The 21,105-nt window shown below is 37.6% G+C and overlaps 2 protein-coding genes across 8 annotated transcripts in view; one reads left to right on the plus strand and one right to left on the minus strand.

The window, feature by feature from the left end:
- LOC127427873 (protein DENND6A-like) overlaps window positions 1-2,208 on the minus strand; it is a 43,345-nt gene extending 41,137 nt beyond the window's left edge. For all 3 annotated transcript variants that reach the window (XR_007894990.1, XM_051675754.1, XM_051675753.1), the window contains exon 1: window positions 1,881-2,208. Coding sequence is in view for 2 of the 3 variants with exons in the window: in XM_051675754.1 (XP_051531714.1) it covers window positions 1,881-2,090 (210 nt within the window). In the remaining variant the exon portion in view is untranslated. The remainder of the gene's footprint in view (window positions 1-1,880) is intronic.
- Window positions 2,209-4,090: 1,882 nt separating this feature from the next.
- LOC127427856 (sarcolemmal membrane-associated protein-like) overlaps window positions 4,091-21,105 on the plus strand; it is a 109,792-nt gene continuing 92,777 nt past the window's right edge. For all 5 annotated transcript variants that reach the window (XM_051675705.1, XM_051675704.1, XM_051675707.1 and 2 more), the window contains exon 1: window positions 4,091-5,447. In XM_051675705.1, coding sequence (XP_051531665.1) covers window positions 5,250-5,447 — 198 coding nt within the window. In that variant the 5' untranslated portion in view covers window positions 4,091-5,249. The remainder of the gene's footprint in view (window positions 5,448-21,105) is intronic.

Genomic DNA, 21,105 nt, shown 5'->3' on the forward strand with positions numbered 1-21,105 from the left:
GTACTGTAACGTCAACTTCTACAGCAAAAAAATTAAGTGTTATATTTGATAACAAGCTAACCTTTGAAATATAAATTTCCAGTATTTGTAGAACTACATTCTACCACATCAGAAATATTGCCAAGAAGTTACCACACATGCTATCCGTTTCTGATGACGAAAAAAATAATTCATGTATTCATGACCTCAAGACTAGATTAGATTGGTGGATGTCCTGTAGGTTTAATAAATAAACTTCAGTTGGTTCAAAATGCAGCAGCGAGAGTGCTAACTAGAACCAATAAATACAACCATATCAGCCCCATTTTATCTGCGTTACATTGGCTACCTGTTGAAGTTTCATATTAATTTTAAAAACTCCGGCCTGTTAACAATACCAAGAATATCATAATCCACAAAAGGAGGGAGATCATTTTCATATTTGGTTCCTAAACTATGGAACAGTCTTCCTAGCATTGTTCAGAACTCAGACACACTCTATAAGTTTAAATCTAGACTAAAGACTTATCTATTCAGCCAGGCATACAGCTAATTTATCCCTCAATTCATAGCTATGCTGCTTTAGTAGGGTCTGCCGGAACCGAAAACACCTCTCTTATTCGTTTACCCTGCTTTAAAGTGAATGGCATCTACACTAATTTTATTCTATTTCTTTCCCTGTCTAAACCTCTGGATTATATACTGAGGTTACCAGAGCAGATCCATCTCCGGTCCTGCCTGATGTCCGATTCCCAATGTTTCGCTGAGTGATGATGACCACCTGCAGCATGTGCCAGCTAGACTTCACTTCAGTCTACTAAGACTTCACAGAGGATGAATTGATGCAAACTCCATGGAATTCTTCATGTGCCACTGTCTGAAGCATGTGCTCAGGATGGAGTTCACCAAAGATACCTGCCATAAGCTTCTAGACAGACTGCGATGCTCTTCACTTAATACCTTTATCAACTTGGTCAAAGGAGGGACAACACTCTCTTAAACTACATAGAAAATGAATAAACCACTAACAAAAGCCTTCATTGGCCAAAATCCAAGGACAATGCATCTACGTGTATTTCCTCAGTTAATTTGGGATGATTTCAAGAACTTCAACACTAAAACTTATAGTTCATATAAAATCATTTTGTTTAATCATTGACCCATGACACTTAGTTTACTAATTTTAACCACTAATAGCTCTAAACACAATTAACTAATATTGGCATTATATTCATTCATTTACTTTTCAAGCATAATTTCATGTTCAGCTGCTTTTACTTGTCTCTTATGAATTACTTTTTATGCTGCCTTTGTGAGCTTTTTCGGAGCTTCAAAGCTTTGGTATACATTTAATTGCATTGTATAGACCTACAGGAATAAAATATTCTTTTAAAAATCTTCAGTGTGTTCTGCAGAAGAAAGAAAGTCTTACACATCTTTGGGTGAACTATTTCTTTAAACAATAATATCAGTAAATAATTACATCAGGACATGGCACAGAGAATCTGGAATACAAGTTTTCCATTAGATTTCTTTGCGATAGTGTTTTAAACAAAGTGACCATTTTAAACATATTGATCACAAAATAAAAGATAATTTGGGCATAAACACAGTGCTAATGAGCGGTTTACATTGGTTCTGTATTCTGTCGTATTACTAAACTGCAGTTATAGTAAATTAGATCACGAAACCGCAAAAGGCCACATAAGAGTTCCCCACGCATTCATTGCAGATAGTCTGTTAACAAATAAACGCAGGGTCATTTTTGATGACTCAAATATTTTTGTTAGCCACTGATGCTAGCAGGTTTCCCTTTGACTTAAGGCCAGTTAGCGGGCTAGCAGGCTAACTGACAACACTGACAAAACAACAGAGAGCACAAATAACACATTGTCTTGTACCTCAACGGCTTGCCCGAGCTCCAGATCGAAGCCGACCACGCAGATGCAGTGCAACCAGGTGGAGAAGCGGTCCCACGGCAACAGTATCGGCTCCGGCTCCTCTGATGTCGGAGGTCCATCGAAGGGCATTTCCTCCGCCGGCGAAACTCTCAGCGTGTCTTCAGGCTCCTCGATCTGCTCCTCCAGTCCCTCAGACCCCTGAAAGGCCATGTCGATGCCCTCGGTTATCTCCCGTCGGGTTTGGATTCTGTTTATTGATAAAATCTGGTAGAACTTAAGCTGTGAATACAAACACAGCCAGGATGAAGGGGGCGGAGCTTGCGCGAAGGGCGTGCTTGCGTCACAATCGACTTCAAGAGTTTTGCGGGAGCGCGCACGCAGGGTTGTTGAGTTTTCACTCTGAGACTTTTTATAAACTGTTTTAAGGTGTTTTTAATATTTAGAATGTATTTGGAATATATTGGCTCCTACCTTTAAAATTAAATAAACATCAAGTAATATTTTATTATGTGTATTACTTGAATATTAAGAACTATATCAGATATTATAAATAAAAAACAGAAACATTTGTTATGTTGGCAATTTTTGCCCCAACATTTTGAATATTAGGGACATGTTTGTAAACCTTGGTGGTATTTTGCACCGAGCCCCCTTAATTTTTGACCCTGGTTCACATAAGACCCATTTACTTTTCATAAAGGAAAGCAATACAACATATGTATTATGAGGTATATTATGTGCATATACTGTATCGAATACTCTAGGTGTATATTACGTGTTATATTATGAATAATCGATTGATATGGTGTGGTAACTCTTTTTGGAGCTACCCAACAAGCCAAATTGCTTTTAAGTATAACTTGGCCAATAATCCTAAATTCTGATTCTGATTACAGAATAAAAACATAGCTAAATATACAATCTAAGAAGCTCTGTTTTAAAACCATTTACTGTAATCCTCAATGTACAGCTTTATGTAATTATGTTTAATCTAGAAAGGTAATATAGAAAGATAATTTTAGGTCAAATATGGCTTGATTTTGTATTACGTCTATAAGTCTAATGAAGTATGTGGCTGTACTTTGCTTTGGCACTGTTCCTGAAAGTTATTAAAATGTATGGTCTTCCAATTAGCTGGATAATTAATTTATGTATTTTCTTGTTCCTGAAAGTTATTAGAATTTATGGTCTTCCAATTAGCTGGATAATTCATTTATGTATTTTATTCACTTTCCTTTCTTAAAATACATTACACACAAGCTGAAATAAAATATCAGATGCCATAAGTTATTTTTGTAGTCCCTGTTGAACAGATTTGCACCAAAAGCACAAATGTGCAGTAGAAACTGCAAATGAACGGATCAGGATGTGGTTAATATAGTGGCTATATACAGTATCAGTTGCTATGTATTGTTGGCGTTCCAACAGCAATCACTTAATTACTTCTTATAGGCCACGTAAGAACCAAGACAAAGCAATTGGATTAGACCAAGTAAGACACTGGAGTCAAATCAGCATGCTCCATTTGGTATGACAGATGTTCAGAGTAATTTAGTCCACAGATTCCAACTCCAGACAGAAGGACTGGGGATGGGGTTGAAACCCTCTGCTCCTTTCTGAAACAAAAATACTTTCCAGGCATGATTTTGAACTCTAAAAATAATTTTTAAGCCTGGTGAAATAACCTTCCAAATGCTTTGATTTTGCTAGTATGCCTTAAAGGTTGTTCTGATTTATTTGGCCAAACATAGGTTGAATGAACCCTTCCCAGTTTGCCATAAATGGACACTAAGTCTAAATTAGAGTGATAAACTGTACTTTTCCATTGAAAAGTTTGGCCACACTTGAATAAATTTGTTTCTCGATATCTTTACATTTGATCTAACGGCACATGTTGAAATTCTTGAAATTAATTTTGTACTCAAAAATCTTCACAAACTAATATTTAAATAATTAAATAATAAACCAGGCTGCAGTCCAACAACCGTTTTGATACTGTTACATTCTGTTTACTTTTTGTATTGTAATTATTATGTTTTTGACCGAAATAATCTCGTCAAGATTTTATATTAAATCCCTAAATTCTGTAATCATAATAGCACCATTCCCGTTCCATGTGAGGAACGTCATCGTTCAATCTGGAACGCCATTGGTTCACAAAGCAACACGTCACGGCAGAGTTCCCGCCCCCTTCTTAGTGGTGCACGAGCCCCGCGGCTGTGTGTGGCCGGTGTGTGTGTGTCTCTTCAGGAGGAAGACTTAACAGTCATTTATCCCCTCACACACACACACCGTAGTTTACTCTCGTTTTCCGCGTTTCCGAGAGCGGATACCACAATGGCTTAACGCAGAACCATGTCACGGACTTTATTCGTTTTTTAGTTAGATTTTTGGGCTATTTTTCGCGCCCCTCAGTGAGCTAAGCTAGTCATCGAGCTCGTGAGCTAAGACTGGATTTGTTTATAAAAGTTCCGTACACCGCAAATACCATACAAACGACTGTTTTCCACGGACAGATCCACTTGGAATTATTTATAAAGTCACTCCCGGGTAGGACCGGTTGAAAGGAAGAAGGGTCAACATTACCTCACCGAAGCTAACGAGCTAATGCTCGTGTCCGCGCGAGTGACGATTAGCTCATTTAAGCTGGCGTTTAACGTGAACGATTGTGTTTCTTCGGTCTTTGACTTGTTTTGCAGTCATGGTAAATGCCTGATCTGTGTTGGGGAGTGGTGGTGGGCTGTTGGTCTGTGCTTGCATAGTTCGGCTGCAACCACTCACATTATTTATCTTCAGTAGTTGGTTTAACGTTTGTATTAGTGCGTTATGTGGCTTATCAATCAGTCCGAAGATAGACAGTTGGTTATTATTCTAGAATAATCGCATCTCACATGGACAGCGCTATTTTGTAAGAGGGCAGGTGCACTGACCCAACTGATTATTAGTCTAAACAAGCCTCTGTAAGTGTGTTACTGGTTTGTTTCCTGATCAGGCCTATGGTTGTAACGGGGAATAAGGATGAGTCGTTTAGGCAACGAGGTTTAACACGTGGATTGTCATCTCCAAATACAGATTTGTGTGGAAGTGGGCAGCTACACTTGACACAGTCTTGGGCTTGGCCTGGCATCATGGGGGGTCGTGCAACGGGGCTTTTGGTCATCTACATAGTCTCTAATTAGTCTTTTTGACGTTATGTAGTCGATTTAGAAGTCAAATATTTCTCTTATAACTATGTGCGTTCTCCGTCCCACGACCGACACTTGATATTTTATTAAAAACAAGATTGAACTGGACCAACTGGTCAGTCTGGATTAAGTGGCCCTGTCATTTGTTTCTGATTGGAGTAACATTCCCCAGCCATCATCCTCAATGCCTTCAGCGCTGGCCGTGTTCACCTGCCGCCCGAATTCACACCCATTTCAGGAGCGTCATGTCTACCTGGATGAGCCGGTCAAGATCGGGCGCTCGGTGGCCCGGAGTCGCCCAGCCCAGAACAACGCCACCTTCGACTGCAAGGTGTTGTCCAGGAATCACGCTCTGGTGTGGTTCGACCACAAGACAGGAAAGGTAAATCAGGTGCCTTTAACGGCAGGCAGAACCGGTCCGATTGGATCATATGCCAGCTGCTTGTTTGACATGTAGTTGGAAAAAAAATGCAACTTAAGATTTTTTTTTTTGAACATGAACATGAGCTTGATTTAAGTTAGATTTCCTGTCAGCCTCTGTCAGGTTGTCAAAAATGTACAGGTTATACAGTGGCCTAAAAAGTATTTGAACACTCCAGCATCACTTATTAATGCATCCATGTCACTAAATACATTGGATGAAAAAAAGAAACAACTTGAGCTTCTTAATCATTTTTCAACTACTTTTAACCAACAGGTCTCAATGTGATTTTTGGGGATGTTCATCAATAAAATTTGATTTATTATACTAGGCTCTTTTTGAACAGTATATTGTTTTATCGGTATCGGCAAAATCCACAATTGATCAGCTCTTTTAATCTAATGCAGTGACATTTGTACATTTTTAAAGTGATAGTTCACCCAAAAATGAAAGTTCTCTCATCATTTACTCACCATCATGCAATCCCAGATGTGTATGACTTTCTTCAGCAGAACACAAATGAAGATTTTTAGAAGAATATTTCAGCTCTGTAGGCCCATACAATGCAGGTGAATGGTGGCCAGAACTTTGAAGCTCCAAAAAGGAGATCAAGTCAGTATAAACATAATCCATCAGACTCCAGTGGTTAAATCAATGCCTTCTGAAGTGGTCCATTTGGTTTTGGGTGAGAACAGACCAAAATGTAACACCTTTTTCACTGTACATCTTGACGGCAGTCTCCTTGGCGATCATGATTTCAAGCTCGATTACACGTCCTATAGTGCCATCTAGTGCAGTGTTTCCCAACCTTTTTTCTGCCACGGCACACTTTTTATAATTAAACAAATCCCATGGCACACCTCTATCCCACTGTCCCACATTTTCCTTTTCAAGAACTTCCATGTTTTCTGTCTATTTTAGTTGCGTGTTTACTCGTAATGTTTGAAATTCGGCTATGCAAAAAACGCAAGTCACATAGGTATGGTAATGAGATCACAGGTGGCAAGAGTGCTAATTGGGTAATGAATAAAACAACAGATTTGCATTTTATTTTTAGATTTGTTCTTGCAATGCCACAGCAAACAGTTTTTGATTTATCTATTTATTTACATGGCTCCAGACTAACATTTAAGAGTGGTAGCACCGGTGTTAAATTCTACAAATGGTCGCACCAGCACTTGAGTTGGACGCACCAGTCCAACTGAAATAATTTTTTTTTTTCTTTCACGGTTTCTTTTTTATCAGGATCTTGATGATTAAAATACAGTCATCTGAAGACAAACAAAGACTTTTTCTACAATCAGAGGGCATTAGAAATGATTTTACACAGAAGGAAAGTTCCATTGTATCCATAGTTTTAACTGTAGCATTTGCAATAAGATCAGAGTAACCAAAAGTATAAGTAGAACCATGATTAGCAGTAACCCTAAAAAAATTATGCAGTTTTTCATAAGAAAAACACATTCTGAAATTAAATTGTATTCTCTCACTACTATATCGATATAAGTTCATAGTAAATATATTTTATAATGTCTGTGATGTGTGGATTGAAACCTTACAATTTCTGTCTGTTCATTGTGCAGATTTCTCCATTTTTTCCTTTTCAGTGCTGTTTAGAATGTTGGGGCCGTTTAATACAATTTTAAACTGGTTTAATCATTGATACATTGTGGGCTTTCATAGAGGTTTTAAGCAAGTAATCAATGCCGAATTCGTGACCCAGCCCATGCTTCTGGCAGCTCTGTTTATGATGATCTGCGCGGCTGAGCGCTCGAGACCGGTCCACATGTAAATGCATGTCTCTGCGCTGATATGTCCATTGAGCAGCACTGACTGATCCGGGTAAATCGGTTTCCTTTCGCGTTTGGAACATTTGCCATTTTATATTTCTCATACGGAACAAAAAACGACAGAGCACAATCAGAGAGTCGGCCAACTTTGTAGTCGCACCAGTGTGACCTCCTGCAAAGTTTAATCGAACTGTTAGGAAAAATGGTTGAAAAATTAGTCTCAGTCCGGAGCCCTGATTTATTTTGTGGAATCTGATGATTTTCAACAGAACACCTGACAATCTTTCACAGCACACTAGTGTGCCATGGTACAGTGGTTGGGAAACACTGATCTAGCGCTCTGTGTATGCATCAAGCAGTAGGAAGTGTAATCAAGCTTGAAATCATGATCGTGCCTAGAGACTGCAATGGCAAGATGTACAGTGAAAAAGGAGTTATATTTTGGTCTGTTCTCACCCAAAACCAACTGGATTGCTTCAGAAGACATCGATTAATCCACTGGAGTCGTATGGATTACCCCTATGTTGACTTTATCTCCTTTTTGGAGCTTTAAATTTCTGGCCACCATTCATTTGCATTGTATGGACCTACAGCGCTGAAATATTCTAAAAGTCTTCATTTATGTTCAGCAGAAGAAAGAAAGTTATACACATCTTAGATGGCATGAGGTTGAGTAAATGATGAGAGCATTTTCAGTATTGGGTGAACTATCACTTTGAATGTGGTTTAAGTGGGCCTATTTTACTCAAAATCAAAAGAAACGAACAAGAAATTGAAACCTATTTTTAATAGTGTTATTAAGATTTTGTACATTGTGACTGTTTTCATGAGTTACACACATTTTACATCCAATTCTCATTACAGCAATGTGGAATGCTAAATTATTAAAAATGTATATACACCGATCAGCCACAACATTAAAACCACCTGCCTAATATTGTGTAGGTCCCCCTTGTGCCACCAAAACAGTGCCAACCCGCATCTCAGTAAAGCATTCTGAGATAATATTCTTCTCCCCACAATTGTACAGAGCGGTTATCTGAGTTACCGTAGACTTTGTCAGTTCAAACCAGTCTGGCCATTCTCTGTTGAACTCTCTCATCAACAAGGTGTTTCCATCCACAGAACTGCCGCTCACTGGATGTTTTTTGTTTTTGGCACCATTCTGAGTAAATTCTAGAGACTGTTGTGTGTGAAAATCCCAGGAGATCAGTAGTTACAGAAATACACAAACCAGCCCATCTAGCACCAACAATCATCCATGCGATTATCTAATCAGCCAATCGTGTGGCTGCAGTGCATAAAATCATGCAGATACGGGTCAGGAGCTTCAGGTAATGTTCACATCAACCATCAGAATGGGGAAAAATTGTGATCTCAGTGATTTGGAACGTGGCATGATTGTTGGTGCCAGATGGGCTGGTCTGTGTATTTCTGTAACTACTGATCTCCTGGGATTTTCACACACAACAGTCTCTAGAATTTACTCAGAATGGTGCCAAAAACAAAAAACATCCAGTGAGCGGCAGTTCTGTGGATGGAAACGCCTTGTTGATGAGAGAGATCAACAGAGAATGACCAGACTGTTTCAAACTGACAAAGTCTACGGTAACTCAGATAACCGCTCTGTACAATTGTGTTGAGAAGAATATCATCTCAGAATGCTTTACTGAGATGCAGGTTGGCGCTGTTTTGGTGGCACAAGGGGGACCTACACAATATTAGGCAGGTGGTTTTAATGTTGTGGCTGATTGGTGTATACATCATATTAGCATGTTTGTACTGCCTTTGATTTTCGATGATTTTAAATGAAAATATAGCAGCAATCAGCAATTATCGGGTTCCAAGCATTTTGGAAAAGTGGATAAAATAACCAGAATTGTCAAATTTGTAGGAAGAAATCTGTCAAGGGCAAAGTAATTTCTTTACCAAGCACTTGAGTTACTTAGTAATCAAAATAATCGGAATGTGACTTTTTGTCCAAATAGTGCAGCCCTGCTTTGTAGGTATTTTGTTCACCATTTTGAGTTTCCAGAAAACTCAAAAGACCTTTTACTGTTTGTCCAATCACATGAAATTTTGCATGTATCATCTAGAGATACTCATGACAAAAACTTGTCAAATTATTTATGATAGGCCTTTAGCTAAGCCAATAAAAAAAAAAAAAATCTGTGGCCCAATTATTAACATATCTTCTGAACGATGTGACAAATCAAAAAAATTGACAACTTTTTTTGTCCCTAGAAGATACATGCAAAATTTTGGGTGAATTGGACTAAAGGTCTAGGAGGAGCTTGAAAAAGTAGGCTAGGTTTTTTGGAAAAATCAAAATGGCAGAATTTGTTGTTAGATGAAAATGAATTTGGAGATATTTTGTTTTGCTTTTACTCAGGGAATGTGAGGAATTTCAATTTTAGCTCATACAGTTGCAAATATATGAGTGAAAAATCATATAGCGCCACCTAGGGTTGGAAGGGTGTTTGTGTGTGCACAAGTGATCTGCGGAATGACTAATTTCGTTTAAACGAAAATTTTGGAGTTGATTAGTCTAAAAATTAAGAAACCTTCTCAATTTTTTTATGATACCCATTTAAACACTTAATCTATTCCAAATCCGAAGCAAAATTCTGCTGAAAAGGGGCATTTATTTGTGATGTGCTCGCCTTGCACTATGATCATTGTACATTAAATGTACAACATGACACGCGTTCAATTAGAGTTAGCGAATGCAGTCATATTTATTGAAAACAATTGAATGAACAGTGCAGGACCAATAGAGCACCCCTAATAGCCTGTTCTAAATGGAATTCACCAAGTTAAAGTTACTTTACATATTTAAACAGTTAGGACATTGTTGAAAATAATTAACAGGTAAGCCAAATCTACGAGAGAGGAAAAAAATGCGCTGAAATTTTCGTGTATTTTACGACGTGCATTAACCATTTATCTAATCTGACAGATGTTTGGTAAAGAATGTTAACCAGTAACTGATACAATGTAAAAAAAAATAGCCCTGTGAGAAATGTACAATAATGTTTTCTAAACATGACGTGCACACAATAAAAGATAGTTCAACCCGTTAAACAGTCAGCATCTTGTTGAAAATAGCTTAATCAGCATCAGTAGGGTAAAAAAGATGGCAAACCTAGCCTAAACAGCCATTTTCTAGACTACTTACTCAAAAGTATACATTTTTTGATGCGCAAAATTAACACGTCAACATGGTCCGGTGAAAGACTGTTCTCACCTGAGGTAAATATCCTGCGCTTAAAAAAAGCCTACTTGGTAGGAAAATAACTTTCAAGCACACACAGATTTCAAGATGACTCAAATGTAAAAACACCCATAAGGACTTTCTGACGTTTCGGAAATCTGCTTCCCCCCCCCACCACCGAAGGGATTTCATAGCTATTTTGATGAGTTTTCTTGTCTAGGTAGAGGAAATTTTTGCATCGTAAGTGAGAGAGGGAAGAAGCACGTGCATCCTGAGGTGAAATGAAATGCTGCTCCAGATATCCTCTTTTTTTATTTTTTTTTTATAGTATTTATATTATTTATTATATTTAAAATGTATAACATTAACATGACAGTAATTTAAGCACAGCCTTTGTAATATTAAGCCAAACGTAAATGTGTAAAAATGTTGAACAGTTTAATGGGGGAAAATATTAACTGACTAGTAATTCCAGTGTCAACTAGCAGCATCAGAACAGTTTAGTCGACTAGTCTCGCACATCTCTAGTGTGCACCTGAGTAGTTAGGAGGATCTGGGACTATCCTGCCAAATTGGTGGACACTTTTAGGGCAGAAAAAGAGTTATAATTGAATGTAGAAGTAGGAAATCAGTAGTAATACAACTTTTAGCACCATTGATGCTTGGACCCCTAAAAATCATTGTAAAACAGCTTTTTATTTTTATTTTTATTTTTTTTAATAACTGTTATACAGTAAAAAAATGACTGTAACAGTAATGAGAATCATCATTAAAAACAATGGAAATTGTGGGAAGTAAAACATCCAGATGTGTTACAGGGGTAAAATGTGCTTAAATGCCCTGAAAATAATGTCACAAATGCAAATAATATTAATGGTCCTAAATGCAGGCTCCATTTTCATCATTTTTTTTTTTTTTGTATTGAAATGGTTTGTGACAATAGACAGGTAAGAAATGATTGCTTGCCATAATTTCCTGTGTCCCTTACATGGTCATGTTGACCCATAACACCTCATATAAAGCTGACTGAGCATTTGTACAGAAACAGATGAACCATTTGACACCATCAGGTCTGTGTCTTGTAAACTGGAGAAAAACATTACTGAGACATTTCTTCGCTCCATGTTGTCAGACTGGACGCAGTGGACATAAGTCAAAATCTAAAATTATTTTGATTGCTATTAATTACCGGGACTATCGTTGAAATTGGACGTCTAGCTTATCCAGTGCATGGGAAAATTGGGTGTCTGGTTCTTTATATGCAGGGTTTTAGCTGTCTGTTACATGTCACATGCATTGGTGTGGCCTTTACAATGTCATTTGTGATTGGAAGTATAAAATAATCCAGTTGATAGCAGCAGAATGCATTACACAATCAATACCTGTAAGGAATGTTCAGGAATGTGCACTTATTAGTGTGTTTGGTTTGATGCTGGATATTCATTGTTCTACATAACACATTTTGACAGTGCAAGGTAACATTGTATTATGGGATAACTTGTTTTCTTCCTTAGGCAAGCTTATTCTTGCTTTCAGAATAGCTCCTGCATACTGCAGTGTCTCTCTTTGCTTGGTTAAAGAAAGAGGTGTAGGTGTCTGTAGGAGCAGTGGAAGCATACACTGTAAAAAAACAAAAAAACAAATCTGGCAGGTGTGGTTGCCAGAATAATTATGCAAAATAATACAGTAACTTTACAGAACAACCTGTAAATTGTACAGTTTAAAACTGTTGTAATTAACATGACCTCACTTGCACTGTAAAAAATCACCATATTGTTAATCACCATATAAATTACAGAAGGGCACATGATGACATGAAGTTCACCAATAGTGGCTCTTCCAGCAGCAATGACCAATTAACATGTAGAGACAGTGAGTCACTCACACAAACACTAAACATCATCAGGGTAACACATGTGAAATTGAAATAATACAGTAAACATTAACTAAACTACATCGCATATAACACAGAACACCCCAATGTACGTAACTGATATAAAAAAATAAGAAGAAACACAACTATTCCCATAAAATATAATGAAATATGATGGGTCATGCAGGAAATTGTGGGAACGCCTGATTATTGTTTTTTACCGTAATTTTAACAATTTACTGTAAAAAGTACATGTACTGTCTTGTTAAACAATGTACATTTTTACCATTAATTATACAGGTAAATCATAATTTTTACAACATTTTATTGTAAAAGCTACTGTATTGTCTTTTAAAATATATTACAATTTCTACTGTATATTTTACAGTTAATACTCGTTAATCAGTTAACTTTATTTTTTCTGTAGCATTTTTACAGTCTTTTACCATTAAAATTACAGACATTTTTTACAGTGTATCTTCATTTTGTTATTTGTTCAGTTTACATGCGTAAATAGCTACACTTTATTTCTGGCAGTGTATAGGTCAAGTTTTGCCTTGTTTAAACACATTGTCTTTAAAAGGGGAAGTCTTCTTGAATGCAGTGAAGTTTTGCCATCACACTGGAGCATAATTTCACAGCGGTTGTGAAATCATTGCAGCTGGTTTCTAACTGCTGTCATGTAGATCAAGGTGTGGTGTTTGAATTAAGGGAGTGCTGTATGGTATGAAAAGAGGTGAGGGAATTTAACCCTTCTAAAGCAGTAGTTGCTGTTACAGAAAAGGAATAAAAAATGAATCTGCTAGTATCAACTAATAATGATTATTTAAAAGAACATGGGCTTTGTGGTTTTAAATACAACATAAAATGTAGTCCTTTTGCTATCTTGAGCAATACTTAGCATTTTTGAAATATTAGTTGAATCCATTGGCAATGTTGAAAGCAATGTGAAGTTGAGTGACTAAAACCCATTAACCGTAGTAAAATCACTGTAATGCACAACCTCAAGTGGCTTTTTGCTTTTATAAAATGGCCACTACAGCAATATGCTGAAATACCTCAATATTAAATTAATAAATAATTAGGGCTGGGAACAAAAATTTATTTTCAGATTTATCGCAATCTTCATTTAATTGATCCCGATATCGATTCTTAAAATCACAAGAACAATCTTTTACTGTATGCCAGGGGTGCTCATTACGTTGTTCACGATCGTGCTCTAAGTACGCTTACGGTACACATGTAGTACCCACGTAAATGATAAAATACACTTAAAAATTAAAAATTCCTTGTGAGGTATAAATGCAAACACTTTTTGTAAATAGTGGGTTAAAAAAAGTGAATTTGTTAATTGAAGTGTAAATACAACTAAAGCCTAAAGTGTACTTTGGTCAGACGCGAAAGCTAGGCCTCTGCTTATAGGACGCGTGATGCAAATTTAGTTATAAGCAGAGTGCTTGAGCACTGAACGTGTGCGGCCCAAATTTTCTGTGTGTACTCTGAACACGCAGTATGTGGCCCCGCCTGCAATTTTTGCACTAATTAGTGGGTCCACAAGGTGGCAACACTCACCGTTGAGCCATTGCTGTCACGAAAATGCGCTAGGTGTAATTGCTGCTAAACAACAGGAGACAAGGTGGAAAACAACAACAGTAGATGTGCACTTTGAGGTGGTCAGGAGTTACCTGCATTTGTAACTCGAGTCTGAAGGAATATAAAGACATTTTTATGGGTCTAAACTACTGAAGAGGAATAGTCCAGTATCTCATAGTAGTCATATTACACATGCACCAACCATCTTTTTTATGTGTGCACAGTCAAATGAAGTATACTTTGAAAGGCTGAGGGTTCGACTGTACTCAAATGTGCTGGATCCGCACAAGCGTGTGAGTGCAACTTCAAAATAAAAGCGCTTCACTTGTGCTGTAAGCAAATGTCTTATTCACTATGCACTGTATGTACAATTGTTTTGATTCTGTATTTTTTGAGAAAATGCGATTGCTAATGTGGACATGCCATCCATGGTTGCTGGACTACTGTGTGTACTGTTATTTCCTTCTTCCTAATATATTAACAGTTTCTTAATGTGACGAAACAGAAATCAGAAGAAAATGCTATATACCATTTAAAATACAATATGTTTAGTTAAAGTTTAGTTTGAAATTAAGTAAATATAGTGCTAAATAACAGTTTATTAATTATTTAGCAATTTTAGGTTTATTTACTATATTAAATGTGTGGTATATTGGCATTGTAATGGTCTATCGTCCACCCTGCTCTCTGGATATTGGCATCAGCCATTAAAAAACCCATACTGGTCCATCATTGGTCTGGAACTCTGATTTCTTTGCTCTCCTAGGAAGGTGAGACCTGCTTAAATGCCAAAATGATTGGGACAGTGTTATGATTTCCAGTGACATGGGGAAATCTGCTTCATGGGACCCCAGATTTTATCCCTTGAACTGTCTCATTAAATGCATTGGATTTTGCAAGCCTGTTGTTTTTGTAAGGAACAATGAATTTAAGGAGATTCCTAATACTGTCTATTTCCTCTTGGGGACCGGGTGTCCTATCCCACATAGAACAGAACCTGAAGTGACTCTGCTCTCATTGGCATGATCTCTGTCAGAAAGAGGTGCCAAGACGAAGCTATCTAAACTGGGCCAGCCAATATTTGGCTTCATGTGAAATGGTGTCAATATCACCACCTGTCCACTAGCTTTGTGTGACTACAAATATGTCCATTGCTGATAAGGTGGTAAATGCAGCTGTGTGCCTGAGAATGCAACCTGTATTTATTGCCATCAGTCAAAGCAGCACAGCTGCTAATAGTGTCTGGATGACTGCTTTGAGGTCTGACACTGCTATTTATTAGGGGTGCACCGATCGATCGGCCACTGATTGAAATCAGCCAATATTAGTCTTAAATCCATGATCGGATCGGCTGAACGTGCCTAGAATCAGGGCCGATCTTTTTTGCAGCACGCAGGGAATCACACATACACTTCTACTCTAATGAATGAGCGCTTGCTCAGCCCTTGATGCATGACAGTGTGGCCTCTGGAGGGTGAATTGTTGTCAATTCTAAGTATTCACGAATGTAAACTTTCAGACATGCTGTTATTCAGATGAATATGCGGGTTTGTTTTTAAAAATGTTCAAGAATGACAAGTGTATGAATATTAAGTTGCCTATTTTCTAGAGTCATTACGGTAGCTATTATGACCCACTGCACAGTGAGCAGGAAGAGGATAAAGAGGCTGCTAACGGGTATAAAAATGAATTAAACAACAAATAAGCATGCAAATACAAATCTGAATACATGTGATATAACGCAAGTCGTGACAATCACATGTGTGGAGCGATAGAGACTGTTTGAGCGATCATGACCACTTTCAGCTTTACTCTTTTTAACATGAGCGCTCTCGATGTCGATCAAACATGCGCGCTCTCCAGGTGATCTCAATATCTCGTCAGTCACTTTTCTCAGTGCTGTTCTGTGAGGATCCCAATTTAAATCAGATTAATGTTGGTTACAATACCACAAAAACAGATGTAACTGTTTAACCTTCAATAACCAAAGCCAGTGTTTGGGATTGACAGCTGTATTTACTTAAAGGTGTGAGTCTGTATGAATGAACAACCGAAGTCACAACCGTATTCTAACAGCTGTAACCATAGCGACTGTGACTGAAAGATGGCGACGTCTATAACACCGGCATGTCTTACCACATTTGCTGCCACGTTATTAATTGAGTCGAGGCGCTGTTTTATCCATCAGATCATAATTAACCTACAGCGGCTTTGAATGTTTTTTAACTGACTGCAGAGCGCAGCTTTTGTATCGCGTGGCTCATGCCTGTGAGAAGCTCTGTTGGAAGACAGCGGTTGGATTCGGATGACACAGCTCATTTCTCGTCTCAGTGAGTTAATGAGTCCCCACATAAAACATATGAGACACACGCTTATACAGTGCAGCGTGGCTCTCACTGTACATGCCGTAACTAATAGGGGTGTAATGATTCATCGATCTAATAACCAGTGATACATTTACATTTATGCATTTGGCAGACGCTTTTATCCAAAGCGACTTACAGTGCCCTTATTACAGGGACAATCCCCCTGGAGTTAAGTGCCTTGCTCAAGGACACAATGGTGGTGGCTGTGGGGATCGAACCAACAACCTTCTGCTCATCAGTTCAGTGCTTTAGTCCACTACGCCACCACCACCGATCCAATGTTAGATACAATGCATAAATATCGATAAAATAAAAGTCTATAATACTCTCATGTCAGCTACGTCCGTACGCATTTCCGTCAGGCGACGAAGCAAACTTATTACATTCATTTCACTTTGTGTGCTAAATACACTTTTTATGTGGGACGCGGATGTGTGCAGGGTCTGTGAAGCCAAATCGCGCTCTATCTGTGCACGTGCGTCAACCGGGCGCTCCTTAAAATGTGAGCTCTCGTGACAAACGCAGAGCAGCTCACATATGCGAATAATTTGGGCTAATATTGATATCATTGCGCATGCGACCCATTTGAATTTTACATGATAATTTGCTATTTTAAAGTACCATGGAGAAATTCAACCATCATGTGAAACGTCTTGACAACGCCGACATTCTGAACAGCATTAACGAGGGAAAGATAAATCACCTGCTGCCAGCACTAGCATTATCTAGCAGTTATAAGACTTTACACATTACACATCAACACCCTTACTAACATTTATCCCAGTTAACTGTAACAGAATTTTTAATTACAACTGTGGAAGTTGTAGCCAAGAAAACCGTGGATATCAGGGATAGTTGGAAACAAGTCATGGGTAAGTAAGTACTTTGGATTGGATTAAACTGAAAAATTAGCTGTAATCAAACAACTGATGATCACTTGTGTGTGATGTTATTTTTTTATATTATTATCTGTAGTGCACGACCGATTTATCGGTGTTAAGCGGTGTGTTTTCACAGTAAGTTGCTAACTAGTTTGTGAAATACATACTAGAAAGTTAATAAACAATGACCCCATCATTTTCTCTTTTCAGTATAACTAATAAAACATTAACCCCGTCCTTGACAACCATGTCACTCATGTTTATCACATCTGTTTGCTGTTAGCCAGTCATAGTTAGTCAGTGCAGTCAGTATCGTAGCAGATTGAAAGGTAAACATCAGAGCATCTTCTTGCAGCTCAGCAGACAACGGTGCAGTGGTGGATTTTGTCTGTTGAGTGTTGATTTCACATTATGTTGTTACCTAGTTGGTGAGACGCAATGCTAGAAAGTAAACAACGTCCATCTTTTACTCTGTGACAAAGAGCTTATAGCTAACTAGCTAACCACAGAGCTACTTTCACAGCTTGTCAGCTGAGTGGAAGTTAATGAGTAAACATGTATTCACCAAACTGTTTTGTTCAGGATTCGCAGTTTGGTACCCCCTTCAACCGAACAATTTCAGTTGTTGCATTTACAAAATGTAATATTTAAAAGTTTCCCTGAACTTGTATAGCACAATAAGGTGTAACACCGCTGCCGCTGTTTATCTCCTGACTCGGCAGGTGTAAATGCTTCTTGTTTTACAACCTACCCCTAATTGACTGGCAGTATTAAAATAGTCAGCATTTGACTGATATTAAACAGTACTGATGTTTATTTGGCTATTTTTTTAATTTTTATTCTTTATTTAAATGGTCAGCAATTAACTGATACAAAACATACAGTACTGATGTTTATTTAGCTATTTATTGCATTTTTATTTATTCTTTATTTAAATGGTCAGCAACTGACTGATACTGAACATTCAGTACTGATGTTTATTTATCTATTTATTGTATTTTTATTTATTCTTTATTTTCTCAGTGTTAATTTCTAGAATTTGTTGGCACCATTTAATAATAATAATAATGTCAAATATTCTTTGATAAAAATATTTAAGAAAGCAGCCTTCCTGAGTATCTTTGCATAGTCATATCGGTGCACAATCCACATAGAAAAGGTCGGTAATCTGTGAATTTTCCCCCTCTAAAATCGGTATCGGTCTCAAAAATCCCATATTGGTCGGGCTCTAATTATCTGTATGATTTTTTTTTTTCATCATTTGAAGTACCTTATTTTGTTGTGGATGTCCCAATGTGGATACTAAATTTGCACTTTTCAGAGAGCTCAATAAAATATTAAAATTATATTTTGGCTGCATTTGAGGGCAGAAAAAAATGTGATTGTGTAAAATAGGCACATAATATTGAAATATTGATCACAGGACCCTGAATCGAATCAAATCAAAATCGTATCACGGCAGACTTTGAAGTATCTGCAAAGTCGGATCGCAGGCCAAAAGAATCGATATAAGATCATATCATGATGAAACGTCCGATTTACACCCCTAGTAACTAACAACTAGTTGTCCAGGTTTGCTGAAAATGTGCTTGTGAGACCTGAAAATTGTGACAGTATCATAGAGTGTCAGTTTGGTTATAGAATTCAGTGGTTACTCTCGTAAATAACCAAACTGTGTGTGAATGTAACCATATTAAGCACTCAAAACTGGACTGACAACCGTATTCTGTTGCTGTGTGAAAGTGGCCACGTGGTAATTAGTATTGTTTTTTGTTGTTGGATTTTTCCCCTTTTTCTCCCAATTTGGAATGCCCTATTCCCAATGTGCTTTTAAGTCCTTGTGGTCGTGAAGTGATTTGCCTCAGTCTGGGTGGCGGAGGACGAGTCCAAGTCGCCTCCGTGTCTGAGACCGCCAACCCGCACATCTTATCACGTGGCTTGTGGAGCGCGTTGCCACGGAGACATAGCACGTGTGGAGGCTTCACGCCATTCACCTCGGCAACCATGCTCAACTCATCACTTGCCCAACTGAGAACGAACCACATTATAGCGATCACGAGGAGGTTACCCCATGTGGATCTACCTTCCCTAGCAAACGGGCCAATTTGGTTGCTTAACAGACCTGGCTGGAGTCTCTCAGCACGCCCTGGGATTCGAACTAGCGAACTCCAGGGGTGGTAGCCAGCGTGTTTTACCACTGAGCTACCCAGGCCCCAATAAGTAGTATTGTTAACCTAAATATATTTTTACCAAAACTTTTTTTTGTAAATGAACAGGGTGTGCAAAAACTACAACATGAATCACTTTTTTTGTGGAACCCAGTCAAATTGAAATATTATATAACTGAATTAGCCTATTATTTTGTCATTTATAATAGTATAATACTTTATTATTATTTTTAGGATTAGATTTGTTTTTATACAATAGTAGGCTTAATATTTCTGTCGTATTGATGTCACTTTCACCTGGAGCTTTTATTTTGGTGGAAAACTGAAAATGTATTGTGTTCTTGACAGTTTGCCATGTTCCACATTGTGTATCTGGTGAAACTGTCCTCTCCTCTTTCTGTGATTGTTATTTTGGTTAATTGTGCAGGTCTAAAGGATCGTGAAATCAGTCTAATGACATTTTATGAAACAGTGGCCAAATAAAAACGCACATTCAAATCACATTACAATCTTAGCTATATTCACAATATTGCTTAATTTATATTCCCGGACAACTCATCGCAATTATATTGTGAAAATATGAATATCACCCTGTCCTACGAAATGGCATAGGATGTTTATTTCTGCAGTAAAACATTAGTGCTTTCCTGAAATCAAAAGTAGCATGTCCGTTCTGCAACTTCCAAAAATGCATCTTTGATAAGTTGCACGATTAAAGATAAAAAACAAACAAAACATTTTAGCCTAAAAAGGTATTGGAAATGTTTTTTCCCCTTTGGTCTCCCGGGGTTTCCCAACCCTGTACCCCAACAAGTAAACATTTTGTATGTCTCTAATCAAACACACCTAATTCAATTAATCAGATCATTAGTAGAGACTTCACAACCTTGAAGATTTCATGTGAACTTATATAATGCAAGGAATGATTGATCGTATATTAGACCCTCGAAGGACTTGGCTATTTACATGAATGAACTCTGAGGTTTGAAACAGACAGCAAGGAGAAATCCAAGAAATATAAACAGCTACGAAATGATGCAATTGCAAAATTACTGAATACATAACCAGCTGATATTTCTAGAGCTAATTTAGACATTGAACGGATGGTAATATTTACAGTTTGATGCTGGTCAACTAAGCATTATCTAAAAATAACATACAGATATCAAGAAAAAGATATGTACAGTATGTACATGATGAGAATGTCACTTTACGCACCGAGATTTGACCAGATTCCTTGAATCTTTTAACTATATTGTGCACTGTATAGGGTGTATTGCCAATAAGTCTGCAATTAGTCTATGGGGAACATTGTTCTCAATGTGCTGGATTATTTGCTGAAGCATCTGTTGGAAAATTGACAAGTCTTGAACGATACTTGTTCTTGAAGGACTAGGCTGTTTTTGGAGGCTCCTTATATACTGACACGATTGCCTCACCTTTTTAACATCTCTTGTTTCACATCGCCTTGTTATTTTAACTCGTCAATTTGTTATTAGTCTTAAATTGCCCCTGTCTCAGCTGTTTTGGAGCGTGTTGCAATCATCCGATTTGAAATTAAAAAAAAAATAATGAAATTCACAAGGTAAAACATCATATAATGTGTAGTTGTAGTGCTTTCAGTATAGCAAAGGGTGAATATAATTTACAAATCACTCCTTTTTGTTTTTATTAGCATTTTTAATACTGTCCAAACTTTTCCGGAATTGGGGTTGTATTCCATTATATTGCATA

This window comes from Myxocyprinus asiaticus, chromosome 37 (assembly GCF_019703515.2).
Source record: "Myxocyprinus asiaticus isolate MX2 ecotype Aquarium Trade chromosome 37, UBuf_Myxa_2, whole genome shotgun sequence".
In the NCBI taxonomy this organism is placed as follows: domain Eukaryota; kingdom Metazoa; phylum Chordata; class Actinopteri; order Cypriniformes; family Catostomidae; genus Myxocyprinus; species Myxocyprinus asiaticus.